We start from the raw sequence: 20,730 nt of genomic DNA on the forward strand, positions 1-20,730 counted from the left end.
CAGGACCTTTGGAAGAGCAGGCAATGCTCTTAACCGCCGAGCCATCTCTCCAGCCCCTCTTCCTTCTCTTTTTTTTTTTTTTTGTTTTTCGAGACAGGGTGTCTCTGTGTAGCCCTGACTGTCCTGGAACCTGTCCTGTCTGTAGATCAGGTTGGCCTCAAACTCAAGAGATCCTCCTGCCTCTGCCTTGAGATCAGGCATTGGATCAAGGTGTGTGCTACCACCCCTGGCTTTCTTTTTTAAGGTTTATTTTATTTTTATTTTATGTGTATGGATTCTGCCAGTATGTATGCTGTGTACCACATATGTGCCTGGTACCTACAGAGGCCAGGGGAGGGAATTAGATCTCTTGGTACTGCCATCTCTTCTCTCCATTTTTAAAAAATATTTATTTATTTATTATGTATACAGTATTTTTCTTACATACATCCCTACAGGTCAGAAGAGGGCATCACATCTCCTTATAGATGATTGTGAGTCACCATGTGGGTGCTGGGAATTGAACTCAGGAGACAGTGCTCTTAACCTCCTAGCCATGTCTTCAGCCCCTCCATTTTTGTGTCTATTTTTGTTTTTTGTTTATTTGTTTGTTTTTTGAGACGGGGTTTCTCTGTAGCTTTGGAGACTGTCCTGGAACTCCATATGTAGACCAGGCTAGCCTTGAGTTCTCAGAGATCCACCTGTCTCCCCAAGTGCTGGGATTAAAGGTGTGCACCACCACCACCCAGTGCTTCTCTCCATTTTTAAAATTTAATTATTTAGGTTGTTGTTTGAGACAGGGTCTCACCATATAGCATTGGCTGGCCTCAAACTCAAAGATCTGCCTCTGTCTCCTGAGTGCTTGGAACATAGGTATGAGCCACCATACTCAGCTGGTCTTTTATATAAACAAGCAGAATTTGAATTGGTTAGCAGTAGAGCATTTGCCTAATTTTGATGATGCTCTGGATTTAAACTCAGGCGTTGCAAAAGTCAGTTTAAAAAGAAACAATAAAATGAATGTGAGTGGTTGGGTCTTTGAGGCGTTGATGACCATGACTTTATGAATTAAAAATGTAAATATATGCAGTTCTGTGTCAGTTCCATAAAGAAACGTTAGACGGAGATGGCTTAAAATAAAATGCCTTTTATTTAAGAAAAAAAATCCCTTAAAGTGTGTTTTCTTCTCACCCTTAGCATTTAAGTTCTGATTTTATGAAATAGAATGTGTGCCTTTCATAGAGATCACAACATTAGCATCTGACAGATTTGCTCATGCACAGGCAGTGACAAAGTATGACTGTAGCCTGGATGATAATAAGTTGGCACAGGTGATATCATATTCCAGCTCAAAGGTTTTTGCTTTTTGTTATTTGTTTATATATGTGTATAAGGTGTGGGTGTGAGTGGAGGTCACAGGACAAGTTTTGGGGTCAGTTCTGACTTTCACTTTGGGTCCTGGGACTTGAACTCAGCTTGACAAGCTTGCTCAGCAAGCAGCTCTACCCACTGAGCAACCTCACTAGGATCAGTTCAAAGACTGAACTGTGAGGGAAGACGTCATGGGTTCCATGAAATATGTGTGAAATTCCTGACACTGCAGTATATTTGAAGCCATCATTAGGAACTATGAATATGTCTATGTGTAATATACATTCATATTTAAGACAGGTTCACACTGTATCTTCCAGAATGGTCTTGACTTCACTATCCTTCCTCCTCAGCCTCCTGAGTTCATCTAAGATTTCAGATGTTCTTCACCTTGCCTAGCAAAAGCATTCCCTTCCTCCATCCCTCCCCTCCCTTCCTTACCCCTTTCCTCCTTGCCCTTTTCAAGACAAGGGTCTCACTGTGTCGCCCATATTGACCTGAAACTTCTTATCTATCCTGACTGACATTGAACTTGACTTGGTATCCAAGTCCTGGGATTATACATGTAAGACACTATGCCCACTTTTAATTTCTTTATTAGGAAAAATTTCGATTCTCCATGAAGGCAATTGGAGCAGCACTTACCTTGAAACACTGTTAGTAGGGAAATGTAGATACTTTAATTAATTCTTCCTTTCTTTTTTTCTTCATGTAGGTGAACAATATGAAAGAGCTAGACGCCTGCAAGCCAAAATGATGACTAATTTGGTTATGGCCAAGGACCGTTTACAACTTCTAGGTATCACCTTCTCTAATTAGTTATGAAATATACTTAAGTGTTTAATGAATCATTGGTAAGGGCAGAGCACTTACATAGTATGTGTCAGACCCTGTGCTCAGTCTCCAGTGAGAAGTCAGTCTTTACTGGTGGGTAGAGTAGATCAGTAATTTCGGTGTTTAAATTTTATTTTCTGTGTGTGCCTGGGTGTCTGTATGTATACAGTATGCACGAAGATGCCTATGGAAACCAAATGAGGGCATCAGATTTTCTGGAACTAGAGTTCCAGGTGGTTGTAAGCCACTTAATGTGTGTGCTGGGAACTGAACCCTGGTCCTCTGCGAGAGATCTGATGCTCTAAACCATTACTGTTTCTTTTTTCCTTCCTTCCTTCCTTCCTTCCTTCCTTCCTTCCTTCCTTCCTTCCTTCCTGCCTGCCTGCCTGCCTGCCTGCCTGCCTTCGTTTTTGGCCTCGAACTCAAGGGATCCTTCTGCCTCTGCCTCCCAGTACTGCCCAGCTAACACTGATTATGCCGTTATTGGAAGGGCCACAAGTTCCTCTTGCCAGAGATTAGGATGTCTTCCTTTTTTTTGCCATCAAGAACTTTCCTCAAATCTTTGAGAAAACGGAGACTTTTGTCTAAATGCCTGACCTTGGGAAAAGGACTTTCTCGGGGGACCAAATACTCCATTATAGCATATTACAATTTTTTTTATGTGGCTTAGTTTATCCTAATAGCTAAAGCTTAAAATGAGCAAAGACAAATCTAGACAAATATTACTGTGAACCTGAGTAGACCTTAGGAATTTATAAATTTTGATTATATATAATATACCTTATTTATCAAATAAATCTTATTTATCAAAAACACATTATTTATCACACTTAAGTTACATATCTAAATTTTCTAGCAGCTTGATTAACTTGTATGGGAGTAGACAGAGTTATCACTCTGTTGTTCCATGGTGGCAAGGATTTTTTCCAAAGAATTATTTTGTTTAAAGAGGCAACAATTTTATACATTTTCATCCTTCAAAGCTTGCATAAAATTCCCCAAAGGAAGAGGTATAAGGGAACCTCCATTATACATAGTGAGAATCATTGAAAATGAAAGTAAATGGGTGCTGGAGAATTGTGATCCGCAAGGTCGAAATGCTGGGACTTTGTCAGGCAGCAGTGATTGCTGTGCGGTCCATGCCATTCTGTAGACCAGGAACTCATAGATCCACCTGCATTTGCCTCCCGAGTGCTGGGACCAAAGTAAAGGGTTTTAGAAGAGTCCTAAGGTAAGGTTTTTCTGTGAAGCCCATCAGTGAGGATTTCTTTAGGATTAGAAGGGGATCCTAGGGAAACTTGACTGTGAAGTTCGGATAGCCATGTTAGTCTGTATTACCTCAGGTGTTTCAGAAAGAAGCACTAGTCTCTTTCAGTTGTTGTAACAGGACTAGAACCCAGGGCCTTGTACATACCACTTGAGTTCTCTACACTGAGCGTCATCCTCGGTTACTGTTTTGTTAATAGGGATTAACTGGAACATGGTTACAGTCTCTGTGTGTGTTTATGTAGATAGAACTGTAAACTCTACATACTTTAATCTATAACTTTTTATTTCCTGTCATCAAAAAAAATTAAAATTTTGATTCCTGCTTGTCTTTACTATATAATGAATGTTTCTGGTAACTTTTTATGTTAATAAAGAAGACACTTAGTGACCAGAATTTTCTAACTTATGATTTCATCAACACAAGTAAGTTGTGTCTCAGTATTTTGATTTAAAAAGCATTATCTTGAGAAAAATCAAGTGACCTATCTCTAGCTAACCAAAGTAAATAGAAAGGATTTAAAGTATATTGTATCAGCCACTTCTAGGACACAAAAGCTACGTGCTGCTTTGTGCTTTGTATACAAAGGGTAGCTGCTATTTAACCTGTCCCAGAGGCATGTGATACCTCACTGTACACCAAGCACGGTGCCTGCTTGTCTGACTTTAGGAATATAAGTCAAAGAGTTAGTATGTATGTTCTGCTTTTTTTGTTTTGTTTTTCATTGGGTGCTGATAATTAAACCAGGACCTTGCATATGTTAATTGCATATTCCACTCTGAGCTACACATATTTAGCCCTATCGCTGCATTTATACATGGATTCATTGGCTTTCTAATACAGAAGAAAACAAACTTACTTCAGCAAATCATTTTTGGGAAAAGTGATCCCTTATTTGGAAGAGACAGATAGGTATGTCACCTTAGGAGCAGTGTCTGGCAGCCTGCATATAGCCCTAAGGAGAACGGAGGGCTGCAGTCTTGCTGCATAAGGAGAAAGCAGCACCCCTTCTGCTCTAGGCAACAGAAGAGACTCCAGCTAGGGAGGGTGGTTATTTGATGTGAGCAAATCTTTTTGTTGATTAGTTACATCTTACATGTCACAGAATTTTAAGTATGACTACCATCCCTCCCATTGTCCCCAAGTGACCCATTCTCATCCCAAGAGGCAGCTGTACTGGGTCATCAAGAAGTGACCAACTGTGTGTGTGTGTGTTTTCACAAACAGTAGCGTATTGCACACATAGTTCATCATGCTGATCCCCTTGCCTTGTTGCATTTACTTTTTTGCTTGACTTAAGGTAATAAAGTCAAATGTGACCTTTCTTAGATACTCCTTGTTTCTTCTGCACTATTTTTACGTGTGATTTCCTCTTAAAGCGTCCTTTTAATCTTAGTGAGATCATACTGTACTTCCTATAAAACATTTCTTTTTTTAATGATTGATTTATTATCTATGTATATTGGTATCTTGCCTGCATGTATGTCTATATGAGAATGTCAGATACCCTGGAATTGGAGTTACAGACAGTTGTGAGCTGCCATATGGGTGCTGGAAACTAAACCTCTGTTCTCTGGAAGAGCAGCTAGTGCCCTTAACTGCTGAACCATCTCTCCAGCCCCTCCTCTACATTCTTTTGTTTCTTTTTTTGAGGGGTTGTTTTAAGACAGGGTTTCTCCTTGTAGATACAGCTTTCCTGGAACTAAATCTGTAAACCAGACTTGTGGTTTACAGTCTGGTTTACAAAGAGTTCCACCTGCGCCACCACTGCCCAACTCTGAAAGACCTTTTTAATAGGCTTTTCTATACTATACAGTATTTTAAAAATACAGTGATGTTAAGCTGGGTGTGATAATACAGGTCATCTTATGTTTTGTTTTGTTAAGACAGGGTTTCTCTGTGTACCCTTGGTTGTCCTGGAACTCACTCTGTAGATCAGACTAGCCTTAACTTATAGAGATCTGCTTGCCTCTGTCTCCTGAGTGGTGGGACTAAAGGTGTGTACCACTACTGCTTGGCTAATAGTACAGCCAAACAGATCCCAGTGGATCTCTGAGTTTGGGGACAACCTGGTCTACATAACGAGTTTTATGACATCTAAGGCTACATAGACAGACCCTGCCTCTAATAATAACAATAATAATGGTAATAATAAGTACTAATCCAGTTATGTTCTAAATTCCCAATTATACTTAATAAGTTTTTAGATAATACAGCCAGTCACTTTTTATCCTAATATCACTAGATTATCTTAGGGATTTGAGCATATGAAAAGAAGCCATCACTTGCTGTTAAAAATAGTGATAAATAACTGTCTTAGGTTACCAGCCTGAATAAGGTGTATTTTCTTTTCTTTCTTTCTTTCTTTTTTTTTTTTTTTTTTGGTTTTTCGAGACAGGGTTTCTCTGTGGCTTTGGAGCCTGTCCTGGAACTAGACCAGACCAGGCTGGTCTCGAACTCACAGAGATCCGCCTGCCTCTGCCTCCCGAGTGCTGGGATTAAAGGCGTGCGCCACCACCGCCCGGCTAATAAGGTGTATTTTCAACATAGCCTTCTACGTGTTAACTTCTGTACTTTTCATATGAGTTCTTACTAATTACATATTTTAGAGTATATTTCATATATGTGCAAAAACTTCACTGACAGCTTTGTAACACAATAATTTTCCATTTTCCACATGCCTTTTATTTGTTTATTTTTCTTTCTGTTTATTTTGTTCTTTTTAACCTCCTCTGTTGCATAGAGAAGCTGCAACCAGTTTTGCAATTTTCCAAGTCACAAACGGACGTCTATAATGATAGTACTAACCTGACATGCCGCAATGGACACCTCCAGTCAGGTAGGTTTAGGCTGACTAACGTAAACTAAAGCTTGCATGGAAAATGAACTCTTGCTTACCCTATAATGTTGGTTTAGCTGTGTAGTAGAAGGTATAACTTTTGTTTTCACAGGATTAGTAAAACATACAGAATCCTTATCATTCATAGTAGATATAGTGGAGCTGTTCTAAACATTCCTAGTCACATGTTTTCCAACTTCCTACTTATAAAGTACAAAAGATGAGGAGGTGGTACTCTCATTACTGTCTAGACCACTGGCCCTTCAATTGTACTCATTAAACCTATTCTTTTAGAAAAACAATATAAATCCATGTATGCGTGTATGTGTTTGTAAACACATTTGGAGGTCAGAGGACACCTGAAAGAAGGGATTCTCTCCTAGTACCATGTAGGTCCTTGGAATTAAACTCAAGTTGTCAAACTTGATAGCCAGTGCCTTTCCCCGCTGTGCCATTTCAGAAAACATGATTTGATTGTCTTCTTGTTGCTAATATTGTTTTTTTGTATTTTGTTTTTGTCATTTGGGACAGGGTCTTACTATGTAGCCTTACCTGCTTGGAACTTACTATATAGACCGGGTGTCCTTTAATTTCCAAAATCCATCAGTGTTCATGCCTCTGTTTCTCCAGTATTGGAATTACAAACATATTGCACCATATCTGTACATAATTTGGTGTAGCCCTGGCTGGCCTGGAACTCTCTACATAGACTAGGCCAGTTTCAACTCAGAGATCTGCCTACCTCTGTATCAAGTACTACGATGAAAGTTTTGTACCACCATAGCCAGGCTGTACAAGTTCCTTTAAATAATATTTTCTTTTCTTTCTTTTTTTTTTTTTTTGATTTTTCAAGACAGGGTTTCTCCGTAGTTTTTTTTTGGTTCCTGTTCTGGACCTAGTTCTTGTAGACCAGGCTGGCCTCGAACTCACAGAGATCCGCCTGCCTCTGCCTCCCGAGTGCTGGGATTAAAGGTGTGCGCCACCACCGCCAGGCTCCGGCCTAATATTTTCTTTTCTTTTTTTTTTTTTTTGATTTTTTGAGACAGGGTTTCTCTGTAGCTTTGGTGCCTGTCCCGGAACTAGCTCTTGTAGACCGGGCTGGCCTCAAACTCACAGAGATCCGCCTGTCTCTGCCTCCTGAGTGCTGGGATTAAAGGCGTGCGCCACCACCGCCAGGCTCCGGCCTAATATTTTCATTTTTGTTTTATTTTGTTTGTGGGATTTTTCTTTTTGTGTTTTTAATATGAAAACCTTAATACTTTCTCAAACATTAATTTTTACTGTGCATCAGTTTTCATATATATTATATGAATCTCTTTGGTACTTGTTAGAAACTAGAACTTGACATACCAAGAAGATACATTTTAATAGTATTATTACTGTGGAGTAAGTCTTCCTCGAAACTTTGCTGATCAAATCCTTTAGAAGATTAAATACAGAAAGAAGAAATTAAATGCCTTTTGCTTTTTTCCAGTGGCAGAAACTTCATTTTTTAGGCTTTCCCAGTCTCAGCTTATTTTTGTGTGGGTTTCTTTTGATATTGCAGTGTTAGTAGTGACACCTCATGCATGCTACAAAAACACCCCGTGCTCCCTGTACCTCAGGTAGTTTGCTTGGTTGCTGGTTTTGTTTTGTTTTGCTTTTTCAGCAGTGGTTTTTTTTGTTTTGTTTTTTTGTTTTGTTTTTCGAGACAGGGTTTCTCTGTGGTTTTGGAGCCTGTCCTGGAACTAGCTCTTGTAGACCAGGCTGGTCTCAAACTCACAGAGATTCGCCTGTCTCTGCCTCCCAAGTGCTGGGATTAAAGGTGTGTGCCACCAACGCCCGGCTCAGCAGTGGTTTTATAGCCAGGGTAATTGGTTGTGTTTTTTGAGACAACGTTTTAATTGGTAGTCCAAGCTAGAAGTTACTGTGTAGCTTGGGGTGCTGGGGGCTTGTAGGCTCAATGCTCCTGTCTCAGACTCCTGAATGACTGATTACAGGCATGTGCCAGTTTACCCAGATTTGGACTTAAATTTTTGAGCAAATACAGCTTTAAGTTGTAGCATACTAACTTTAGGTTAGGCAGTGAAGCAGCTGCTAGTGTGTTTTTGTTTGTTTGTTTTTTGTTTTTTTTTTTTAGTCTGACCCCAAAGTCACGGAGATCCACCTGTCTCTGCCTCCCAAGTACTAGGATTACAGGCATGCGCCACCATGTCCTAGCTCAGAAGTAAGCATTTTTAAAACCTGGGGTTCTCACAAGCACACTCTTCCGGATCCCCAAGACTCCTTTAGAAAGCACAACTTTCATAATTATACTACAGGTCAAATTTTTCATAACACTGAAACACTCTTTGCTGCCTTCACTGGACTGGTATTTGTCCTTATGCTTCTTTGACAACCTTGCAGGCCATCTCAAATTAGATGTCCCAATAGCAGGTGTAGTAGCACTCACTGCATCCTTCACCACCACGCCTTCAACTAACAGTTCATATAGGAAATGCCCCAATATAGCTCTAAGTATTACACAATAGATCTCAATCGTTGGGTGCACAGCCTTTCATATTCTGCACACTAGAATAGGAGATGGCTATGTCAAGAAAGGGCATGACTGAGCTGCAAGGGAACTAATGCAGAGGGAAGATATTTTTTTAGATTGGATCTTTTTACCACATAACTGAGTAAAAAAAATTGAAAACTTTTGTGGAAAGGTCTCTAAGTTAATTCTAAAAAGAAAATTGAGCCTTTGTCATTTAGCAGGAATCGACCCAGCAAAATTATAATATCTTTAATAACAATGAAATTGACAAATTATGGGCAGAAAGTGAACCCTAGCAAAGAGTTTGTAGTAATCTTTTGGGAGAGATAAACAGCAGCTCTCCCAAAAGCAAGAGAATGCAACTTGTAAAGCGATCTAGTTGAATCCTTCCTCTGATTGTATGGGACAAATCAATAGCTGGAGCCCCTACATTCTATACTGATGCAAATAAATCAGGAAAGGCAGGTTACAAATCAGAAAAATTAAAGTGGATCAAAGCCCTTGTGATTCTGCCCAAAAGTCAGAATTATGTGCTATTCTCATAGTACTAAAGGATTTTAAAGAACCTCTCCATATAGTTACCCATTCGCAATATGCAGAAAGAATTGTTTTTCATATTGAAACCGCTGAATTTATACCAGATGATACAGACTTTGTTATTTATTCCATTACAAGATACAATCCTCTAGCACAAGGTAATGCAGAAATTGATCATTATTGATTAGAAGGCCTCAGAATTTCTTTAAAAACATGTCAATAGCAATGGTGTAAAAAAAGACTTTTCTATCCCTTGGCACCAAGCCAAGGAAATTATAAGGAAATGTCCTGCGTGTTCTTTCTATATCCAGTACCACTACCTGTAAACACAAAGGGTGTTTTCCATTTTATAGAATTTGGAAAACTGAAATATATACACCAAACCATTGATACCTTTTCAGGTTTTCAGTGGGCAATTGCTTTGAGTTTGGAAAAGACTGATTCAGTAATCACGCATTTCCTGGAAGTTATGACTGCCATGGGTATACCTGTTCAAATAAACACAGACAAAGCTACAGCTTATGTCTCTAAGAAAATGAAACAGATTTTTCTTATTATAATATAAAGCATATTACAGGTATACCACACAGTCCTATAGGCCAGGCAATTAAAGAAAGATCAAATCAAACTCTAAAGTATATATTAAATAAACAGAAAGGAATGATAAATACCCCCTGAATTAGATTGCATAATGCTTTTTTAATTTTTAATTTTTTTAATGCCAATGAGAAAGGAGCAACAGCTGTGGAGAGACATTTGCTAGTAGAAAAGACTATGGAGTTAAATCAGCTAATGTACTTTAAAGAAATGTGTTATGTTGGGAAATGGGTTTTCCTTTTGGTTCCACAAAAGAAAAGCTATGAATACCACCTGAAGATTGCAATGATCCTCCTGTATCTACTTGCCTAGTGTTAGGATTATGGGATTATATGTCACCATGACCAGCATTTTTTGTTTGTCTCTCTGTTATTGGTTTGTTGTTTTTGTTTTGTTTTGTTTTGATTTTTTTGAAATATGGCGTACCCCACCACCCGGCTTCTCTGATTTTTGAGACAAGGTCCCTCTATTATGTAGCTCTGGCTGTCATGGAACTCACTGTACAGACCAGGCTGACCTGGGAATTACAGAAATTCACTTGCCTCTGCCTCCCAAGTGCTGGGATTAAAGGCATGCACCACTATGCCCCACTAGCTTTTTTTTTTCCTTAAGCATAGTTTCACACTTTGTAGCCTAGAACTCACATAGCCCAGGTTATTGTTGAACTCACAGAAATCTTCCCTGGATCAGCCTCAAGAGTACTCACATTATAGTTTAAGCCACCCAACTTGCCTGGCTTAACATTTGTCTTTACAGAAAACATCATTATTAATAAGCACTGATTTTTTTATTTTATTTATTTTTACCTTTTTTCAAGACAGGGTTGCTTTGGAGCCTGACCTGGAACTCACTCTGTAGGCAAGGCTGGCCTTGAACTCATTGAGATCCTCCTGTCTCTGTCTCCCAAGTACTGGGATTAAAGGTGTGCTTACCACTGCCCAGCTATTTACAAATACAATTTTCCTCATAAGAAAATTAGAATCTACAACAGGGAAGGACAAACCTAATAACCAAATGTCTTTTCCCAGTAACTATTCCCATGACATTCTTGTCCTTGTCCTTATTTTCTGATTCAGATCTTATTTTGAAATACTTCTGGATTTAAAAACCTTTGTTAAGGGCCAGTGAGATGGCTCAGTTGATAAAGGCACTTACTGCACAAGCTTGATGGCCTGTGTTTGACCCCTGCCACTCACATGGTGGGAGGTGAGAACCAAAGTCAGAAACTTGTCTTCTGACTTCTGCGTGTGCACTGTGACATATGTGCATCCACACTCATTCAAACATCATATACACAATAATAATAAATACAAATTTTAAACTGCTGGTACCTTGTTTTGCAAATTTGCTAGTATTACTTTTTATTGTTGCTAGTATTATAAATTATTATTATTACTTTTTATCTGCATAGTCAAAGTTTTCAATCATGATGGCTGTACTTTTTTCTTGACAGAAAGTGGAGCAGTTCCGAAGAGGAAAGATCCCCTAACACATGCTAGTAATTCACTGCCTCGATCAAAAGCAGTCATGAAAAGTGGATCCACGGGCCTTTCTGGTCACCACAGAGCACCTAGTTGCAGTGGTTTGTCCATGGTTTCTGGAGCAAGGCAGGGTCCTGGTCCTGCAGCTTCCACGCATAAGGTACTCTAGAACGGGTGCAATTGTGCTTTGTCATGCTTGCTTTAGTGTATTGAGTTCTCTGTAATGCCTTATAGACTTGAGTGGTTTCCACAAAGGGAAATATAATTTTCTAATTTGCAAAAACTATTTGCTATTAAAATCTTAGTTCCTTTCAGAATAATTAGAAATTTTATATTGTTTATTTAGGAAGTCTTTTCAGTATAATATTCTATATGTCATTTTAATTCTAGTTTTATGATCATTTCAGATTGTGTAAATTTTATTATTTGTTTATTTTGCTTTTTCAAGGCAGGGTTGCTCTGTGTAGACTTGGCTTTCCTAGAACTCACTCTATTGAACAGGTTGGCCTCAAACTCACAGAGATCCTCTGCCTTCTGCCTCCTGAATGCTGGGATTAAAAGCATGTACCACCACTGACCAGCTAGATTATGTAAATTTTAGAACATTAAACATACCTAGAATTTTGTTGTAATTCTAATAAGAATCAAAGATGACTTTTTTTAGAGGGTCTTTGGGTTTTAAAAAAGGGGTGTGTGGGTGTGTGTAAGTGCATGTGCACATAATTGAAGGCCAGAGGGCGCTGAGTGTCTGCCTATTCCTTTGAGGAAGAGTCCACCTTTGAACCTAGAGCTTATTTATTCTTGGCTGTAAGTCTATACAGGCCCTGGTAATCATCTGGTTTCCATTGCCTTCGGAACTGGGGTTACAGGCATGTACAGGATGATTGGCATGTTATGTGCATGGTGACATCCTAACTCTATTCCTCATGAATTTCCAGTAAAATCTCTTAACTCCTGAGCCAGTTTTCTGTCTCAGCTTTGTCTTTAATAGTAACTGAATCTCTGGATAAAATCTATTAGCTCTCTTCATGTCAAATGTCATTCTATAGTGAAGGTAGTTTTAGGTTAAATACTCAGTCTTTGCAGTCTTAGATTTTTTTCTTTGTGTTTGCCTGTGTATGGAGACCAGAGGGAGACCTCAGATTACTTGCTCAGTCACTTTTCATGCCAAACCTGGGGCTCACACACTCTACTAGCTGGTCTGTAGCTGAGCTCCAGTGACAATGCTGGGTTACATACGGACTACGTGCCTGGCTTACATGAGTGCTCGGGACTTACATGAGTGTGTAGCAAGCATTTCATTTCTCCCCAGCTTCATTTCCTCCCTTGTTTTTATTAAATTCTATCAGCATTTTAGGATGATTTATGAGTGAAAAGTCTAGGTTGTTTTCATATTAAATTCTTGTGTCCTTCAAGGGTACTCCAAAACCAAATAGAACCAATAAACCTTCTACACCCACAACGGCTGTTCGGAAGAAGAAAGACTTGAAAAATTTTAGGAATGTGGACAGCAACCTGGCAAACCTCATAATGAATGAAATTGTTGACAAGTAAGTTTTGCTACGCAACTCATTTCTTTTTTTTTTTTTTTAAATATTTATTTATTTATTATGTATACAATATTCTGCCTGTGTGTATGTCTGCAGGCCAGAAGAGGGCACCAGACCTCATTACAGATGGTTGTGAGCCACCATGTGGTTGCCGGGAATTGAACTCAGGACCTTTGGAAGAGCAGGCAATGCTCTTAACCACTGAGCCATCTCTCCAGCCCTACGCAACTCATTTCTATTTCTTATTTTTACTTATAAAATACATATGTATGGGGGGCTCAGAGGTTAAGAGCACTGAGTGCTCTTCCAGAGGTCCTGAGTTCAATTCCCAGCAACCACATGGTGGCTCACAACCATCTATGATAAAATCTGGTGCCCTCTTCTGGTGTGCAGACATACATGTAGGCTGTATACATAATAAATAAATTTAAAAAAATACATATGTGTGATATATAATAAATATTTCATTTACTTTTATATTTAATTTTTGAAGGTTTTTGCTAATAAACAAGTTTCACAGTTAACATAAATATGACATAAACATAAATATGTAGGCTTATACGCTACATTGAAATAGCTGAACCATATTTCTGTTGTGAAATTAACTGATGTTTTATTTTTAGTGGGACAGCTGTTAAATTTGATGACATAGCTGGTCAGGAATTGGCAAAACAAGCACTTCAAGAAATTGTTATTCTTCCTTCTCTACGGCCCGAGGTAAGGATTTTATGGCATCAAATGATTCATTCATGTTAAATAATTCAAGTTCACTATTTTAAAAAATATAAACATTAAAGTCTGGGTATGTACCAAGCATCCAGCTGAGGAGGCTGAGGCAGGATAATCTTGAGCTTGAGGCCACTGTTGATTCCACAGTGAATTCTGGACCAGTCAGGGCTATATCATAGTATGGCCTGTCTTACTCCACAAAAGGCATTCACATTTGCTATTGATAAATTGTTATAGGAGATGAGAATGAATTTAAGAAATCCTGAATCCATTTTTAACTTTTATGTGGAAAGTAGATAATTGTGTGATTTTTTTTTCCAGCTTGTATCTTTTCATTTTCCATTCTACTTTCTTGCTTTTCTTCTGGATGAGGTTTTAGAATGTTACCCAGGCAGGTCTTGAAATCATGGGCTTAAGTAGTTCTCTCTTCCCTCAGCCTCTTCGTCCAGGATGTGAGCACTCACTACCGTGCTCAGTTTTGTCTATTTAAATTTTTTTCACTTAGTACTTATCATTCCAAGTCATGAAATCACAGTTTGACTGATAGTTACATTTTTGTTAATACTCATAAAATTAGAGAGTTAAGAGAGAAAACCATATGTCTTTTATGAATCAAAGTTATATCATGTGCCCAGATAGGGCCCCTTGGGGAGCATACTGTAGCTTATAGAGTGAGCTACAGGGCAAGACATAGGTAATAGTTTAGAGACTCAGTGATAATATAATAGACTGGATCTAAATGTAAAGAAAGCTTGTTACAGGCGGGCGGTGGTGGCACACACCTTTAATCCCAGCACTCAGGAGGGAGGCAGAGGCAGGTGGATCTCTGTGAGTTCGAGGCCAGCCTGGTCTACAAGAGCAAGTTCCAGGACAGGCTCCAAAAGCTATAGAGAAACCCTGTCTCGAAAAACAAAAAACAAAAGAAAGAAAGAAAGAAAGAAAGAAAGAAAGAAAGAAAGAAAGAAAAGAAAGCTTGTTACAAGAGGAATCATACAATTGCAGGTATAAAGAGAACTTTAAGGCCTGATGTGTGGCACACACCTAATCCCAGCCTTAGAGGCAAAGGCAGGCAGATCCCTTAGTTTGAGGATAGCATGGTCTATATAATGAGTTCTAGGCCAGCCAGGCATACATAGTGAGACCCTGTCACACCCCACCCCATCTTACTCCCCAAAGAAAGATATTATTAGATACTTGGCATGTCTGGATCAGCTCTCTAGGATCATAGCTGTAACCAATGTTTGTTTGGTAAGTTGTTCACAGGGCTCAGAGCTCCCGCCAGAGGGTTGTTACTCTTCGGTCCACCCGGAAACGGAAAGACAATGCTGGTAAGACTGCTGCCAAGGTTGAAGGTTCTATTGAGATGCTAGAAATCATATGGAAAAACGTAGTTCTATATTGTTCCCAAGTCTATTATTTATTACTTATTGTTGTAATATTCTTCTTGAGTTTTCATGCAAAAATAAATGGAAAATTGTATGTGACTCTTCATAGCATGTTTTTTTGTTTTGTTTTTTTTTTTTTTTTTTTTTTTTCGAGACAGGGTTTCTCTATGGTTTTGGAGCCTGTCCTGGAACTAGCTCTGTAGACCAGGCTGGTCTCGAACTCACAGAGATCCGCCTGCCTCTGCCTCCCGAGTGCTGGGATTAAAGGCGTGTGCCACCACCGCCCGGCCATAGCATGTTTTTGCTTTATTTTGAGGAAAAGCTTTCTTTACTATACTGAGGATCTGTCTAATGACACTTAGAATTTGTCCATCTTAACAAGTTTCTTTGACCAGTTAGTTTGCTGTTGGTTTTCTTGTAGTTTTTTACCAAAATCTGAATACCTATATTTGCATCATTCTTCTGAACTATGAAACCAAATAGATATTATAGGCATAGTGGCACTAGGAGGCAGAAAACGAATAGATATTAAAGGCATGGTGGCACTGAGGAGGCAGAGGCAGGAGGATTACTCTAAGTTCAAGGCCAGCCTAGTCTGTACAGTGAATTCCAGGCCAGCCATGGCTGCATAGTGAGATATGGTCTCAAACACAAAACCCGACAGGAATTGAATAAGTTTTTCCTTGCCTGTTTAACTTTCTCTGGCCAGTATCTTCCTGCCAAAGAGAAGAGAACTCCTTCCTAGTTCTCTGCGAAAATAGTGTGTAGACTTGTCGTAGCTGATGCTGAGGGTCACATTACACATCTGGTACTTCTATGATCATAGCTGCTTTTAAAAAATCAGGATGTTGAACTAACATATTTACTCTTCTGATCTTAAAGGCTAAAGCAGTAGCTGCAGAATCTAATGCCACCTTTTTCAATATAAGTGCTGCAAGTTTAACTTCAAAATATGTAAGTGATCCTTTCCCTATATTGTCATGTTTTTAAATTACTCTTAAGTGCTACTTAAATAAAATGATAGCAATATTACAATTTTTTTTCTATGAGTTTTATGATAGTATGCTTATGTATAATGAATATTACTCCTCAAGGTATAAGGTTTTGTGCACTTTTTAGCTGTTTTAAAATTAGAATTATGTTGTTGAATACTGTCATAGTAGGTCCTAGGTTAAAAAAGGGCCAAACCTGCTTGGATCAAATTCTGGAAATGTATTGCACAAATAAATAAGACGTGGGAATACATCCTTGGGAGGCTGCAGGTCCCAAGACCTAAGTGTTAGCAGTTATAATACCTTCTGGGAGCCACAGCAGTGACTGTATTTTAAGTCTCTAGTTTCTGATGTGCTGATAATTCCTGGTAGTTCTTGGCTTGCAGATTCATATTTCTGTGTTATCACATGACAATTTCTGTAATTTCCAAGTTTACATTTCTATGTGTTATAAGAATACAGTTTCATCAGAGTAGAGCTCACCCTAATGATCAACTTAATTTGTAAGGATGCTACTTCCAAATAGAGTCTCATTTATAGATACTAGAGCTAAGGCGTCAGTGTGTTTGAAGGGGCAACATAATTCAGGCTGTAATAAATACCATCACTTCTGTTTAGTCTCCCTAATGTGGCTATCTAGAGAAAGATATATATGTGAGAACAGGACTTACAGTAAAGTGAATATTCCCTGCTCTTTGACTCTAAATTAAAATATGATGTAAGTCTTCTCTTTTGTTTTGTTTGTTTTCATTTTTGAGACAGAGTCTCTGTATGTGGCCCTGGCTATTCTGAAACTTCCTATATAGACCAGGCTGGCCTTGAACTCACAGAGAACCACCTGCCTCTGCTGGTATTAAAGGCATATGCTATTATGCCTGGCATTTCTTGTTTTTTTTTTTAATTGCTTTATATTACAGTTTAGATTTCTAATTTTCCTTTCACTGACTCCAGTAGTATTCAAAGAAGAATTCAGTCCAATTTGGGAGTAGTGCAGCCGAACGTGCAGGGTTTACGGAGAGCTGGGACCTTTCGCAGTCAAAAATGTTTTTGCTGTGCAAGTGTGAGAATCTAAGTTTGACCTCTGGAATCCACACTAGATAGGTCGGGCATGGCAGCCTGTCCTTGTGATTCCAGCTGGGGAGGTGAAGACAACCAAATCCTTGGGGCTTAGAGGTCAGCCCAGCATAGCTGACTTATTGAACTGTAGGCCACTGAGAGACCCATTCTCAAAAAAAGAGAGCACCAAGATGGTGGTACTGTGCATGCACAACACATACACATTCGCATACACACATGCACACAAAATGAATAGATGTGTCTTGAATGTTTATAACTAGTAAGAATGGAACTCGTGCACTGTAAGAATGTAAAATATTTCCCACTAACCTTTAAAAAGCAAATAGTGTGATTTCTAAAATTACACAATCTTATCATAAGGTCATGAAGTTAAATTTTAAATCATGATAAAAACTGGAATATTATTGCATGTAAGTATATTAAGCATGCATCGTTTGTAGGTGGGAGAAGGAGAGAAGTTGGTGAGAGCTCTCTTTGCTGTGGCTCGAGAACTTCAACCGTCTATAATTTTTATAGGTAAGTATTTTCCCAACTTAGTTGAGCATTTATGAAATTCCACTTTCCAAGTCAGAGAATTTTGCTCAAAAAGCTGTTGAGAAGGACAGCATTTTAAAGAATAAGTTCGGTAGTTCTGTTAATAAGTACGAACTGGATGGATGTTAGATGGCTTACTTAGATTGCTCTTAAACCCTCACCTTTGCATTTCCTCTAGATGAAGTCGATAGTCTTCTGTGCGAAAGAAGAGAAGGGGAGCACGATGCTAGTAGGCGACTAAAAACTGAATTTTTAATAGAATTTGATGGTGTAAGTATTGGTACTCTCTATATATGTGCACACACATATATATATATTTTAAGATTTATTTTATCGGCCACATGGTGGTAGTTCATGCCTTTAATCCCAGCACTCGGGAGGCAGAGACAGGCGGATCTCTGTGAGTTCGAGGCCAGCCTGCTCTGTAAGAGCTACTTTCAGGACAGGCTTCAGAGCTACAGAGAAACCCTGTCTCAAAAAAAGAAGAAAAAGAAAAAAAAAAGATTTATTTATCATATGTTTTTGTGCATTTGCCTGCATGATTTTTTGTGCACTATATATGTATATGTGTTCAGAAGCCTACTGAAGCCTGAAGAGCACATAAAATCCCCCAAAGCTAGAGTTACATGTAGTTTTGAGCTGCCATGTAGGTGCTTTGAACTGAAATTCAAGTCTTCTAAAGAGCAACAAATGCTCTTAACCTCTGAGCCATCTTTCCAACCACTGATTATACTTTTTACTTTGACAGTATTTTAGTATGTATACTTTCCTACTAAATGACCCAAACTATCAATACATGTATATATATAGTTTTTCTTTTTATTTTATCTAAAATACTGACAAAACGTTTTGGCTTGCAGGTGCAATCTGCTGGAGATGACAGAGTACTTGTAATGGGTGCAACTAATAGGCCCCAAGAGCTTGATGAAGCCGTTCTCAGGTAGTGAGATATGTTTATGACAGATTCATTTCTTGTGCTCATCTCTCTGTCTCTCTTTTCGTGTGTAACCCTGGCTGGCCTGGAACCTATAGCCATCTGTCTGCTTCTGCCTTCTCAGTGCTGAAACAACAGGAGTGCGCCACCACCACCCAGGTTCATCTCACCTACCTCGGATATCCTGCACTTACAGCTCTAAGAGTAAATGATTTTCCCCGTGTGTTGTCTACTTCCTAGTGTTGCTGACTATACCAGTGTCCTAGGATCATGCCTAGGACATTATTAAAACTATTGTCTATATACTACATTTAGATAAACCATTTCTTTTGCGTTAACTTTAAAGTCTAAAATCAGTTCTTACCATCATTCCCCCCACCCCCTGCTTTAAGACAGGGTTAATGTTTGTAGCCCTGGCTGTCCTGGAACTCACTCTGTAGACCAGACTGGCCTCACACTTACAGAAATTGGCCTGCCTCTGCTTCCTGAGTGCTGAGATTAAAGGTGTGTGCTACTACTGCCTGACTCATTCTTTTTTTATTTTTTTTTTCAATTTTTTTTGGAGGGGAGAAGTGGGGGCCTGCACATGCATGTGAATGGAAATTGAGGACATCCTTTCAGAATCTTCTGGCTCTTTGTACTACTTGGTGTAGAAGATCAAATTAAGGTCACCAAGCTTAGTGCCAAGCACTTTTACTCACTGACCATCAGGCCTGTTTTTGTTTTGTTATTCTTTTGAGACAGGGTTTCCCAATATAGCCCTGGCTGTCCTGGAATGCACTATGTAGACCAGTTCAACCTTAAAGTCAGAGATCTGCCTGTCTCTGCCTCCTGAATGTTGATTTTTAAAAATTATTATTATTAATTATTATTTTAAATCTTTGACTTTTTGAAATAGGATCTTATGTAGCCCAGGTTTTGCTTGGGCTCACTGTTGTATTCAAAGCCTTAAACTCCAAATTCTCCTGTCTCCATTCCCTGTGCTGTGACCACAGATACACACCTCCACACACATTTATATTTATATACTTTTCCCCATTATTTAATTATTTTAGCCCTGGCATCACCATGCTGTGCCACCCAGCTGTTAGGTGGCTGAGGTCACTGTCCACCCTGCAAACTACCACCCTAACTGGAGCAACTTTGGGCACCTGATACTTACATTCCCTTTATTTAAACGTCATGAAGTACTGTGGGTTAAGATGTAATTCAGCTGTACTTGCCAATAATAATTAAAATTTTTTAGTATTAAAAATAAACATACAGTTGTCAAAAGTAAAAATAAGTCCAGAATGCCTTTCATAGTTCATAAAATCATCTAGATTATATGCTGGGTGAGCTCTGCTCAGCTGTTCTACACAGTAAAGCTTTGTAAATTAAAACGTAGTCAGTAATGATGAAATGAACCTTTCTGTTTCTGTAATCTTTGTTCTTTTTAGTTGTTTTTTTAGAAGACTTCTTATTCTGCTTATTATTTCAGATATTCTTTGATTTAAAATATTGTTGCTATTAATTTACACATACAAAATGGCAGGCTTAATTTAACCATCTACTAAATGAAAGATTTTAAATCATCAACTAGAGAGTTTGAAAAAAATAACAACTAAGCCTGGAGCCAAAGCTCTGTGATCCAAGCTTCTTGGAAGGCTAAAGCAGGAGGATCACAAGTTCAAGGCCTTCCATTACTATGTTTAGGGCCAACCTGCGCAACTTAATGAGACTATATCTTAAGATAAAATATGAAAGGGCCATCAGAAAAGGGGCTGTCTAGCATGTGTGAGGTCATAGGCTCAATTGCAGGTGAACCACCCACACTAAAAAAAGTAAAATTACCTTTTTGTATTAATAATCAGAAAGAACTTTTAATCGCCGTAGATATTATATTTACAGCTTTTTCTATTAATTGTTATTTGAGCTGAGTTACCTATAGCTTCATATTTATATTTCTAATTTGATTTTTCAGGCGTTTCATTAAACGGGTATATGTGTCTTTACCAAATGAGGAGGTATGTATATTTATATTTCAATTTTTTATTAAAGTAAAAGCAAGTACCATCCTGACAATATTATATTTGCAACTCTGTGGTATAGCAATTTTGAGAACATTTT

The 20,730-nt window shown here is 38.6% G+C and overlaps 1 protein-coding gene across 4 annotated transcripts in view; it reads left to right on the top strand.

The window, feature by feature from the left end:
• Positions 1-20,730, top strand: part of Spast (spastin) — a 47,936-nt gene that overhangs the window by 14,883 nt on the left and 12,323 nt on the right. For 2 of the 4 annotated variants that reach the window (XM_075954969.1, XM_075954970.1), the window contains exons 3-13: positions 2,066-2,149; positions 6,195-6,290; positions 11,393-11,580; positions 12,837-12,970; positions 13,594-13,687; positions 14,953-15,027; positions 15,967-16,038; positions 17,594-17,669; positions 17,866-17,957; positions 18,548-18,627; positions 20,585-20,627. In XM_075954969.1, the coding sequence (XP_075811084.1) occupies positions 2,066-2,149; positions 6,195-6,290; positions 11,393-11,580; positions 12,837-12,970; positions 13,594-13,687; positions 14,953-15,027; positions 15,967-16,038; positions 17,594-17,669; positions 17,866-17,957; positions 18,548-18,627; positions 20,585-20,627 (1,034 nt within the window). The remainder of the gene's footprint in view (positions 1-2,065; positions 2,150-6,194; positions 6,291-11,392; positions 11,581-12,836; positions 12,971-13,593; positions 13,688-14,952; positions 15,028-15,966; positions 16,039-17,593; positions 17,670-17,865; positions 17,958-18,547; positions 18,628-20,584; positions 20,628-20,730) is intronic. The other 2 variants (XM_075954971.1, XM_075954972.1) reach the window with 1 other exon arrangement.

Source organism: Microtus pennsylvanicus, chromosome 21, assembly GCF_037038515.1.
Source record: "Microtus pennsylvanicus isolate mMicPen1 chromosome 21, mMicPen1.hap1, whole genome shotgun sequence".
NCBI classification, from domain to species: Eukaryota; Metazoa; Chordata; class Mammalia; order Rodentia; family Cricetidae; genus Microtus; species Microtus pennsylvanicus.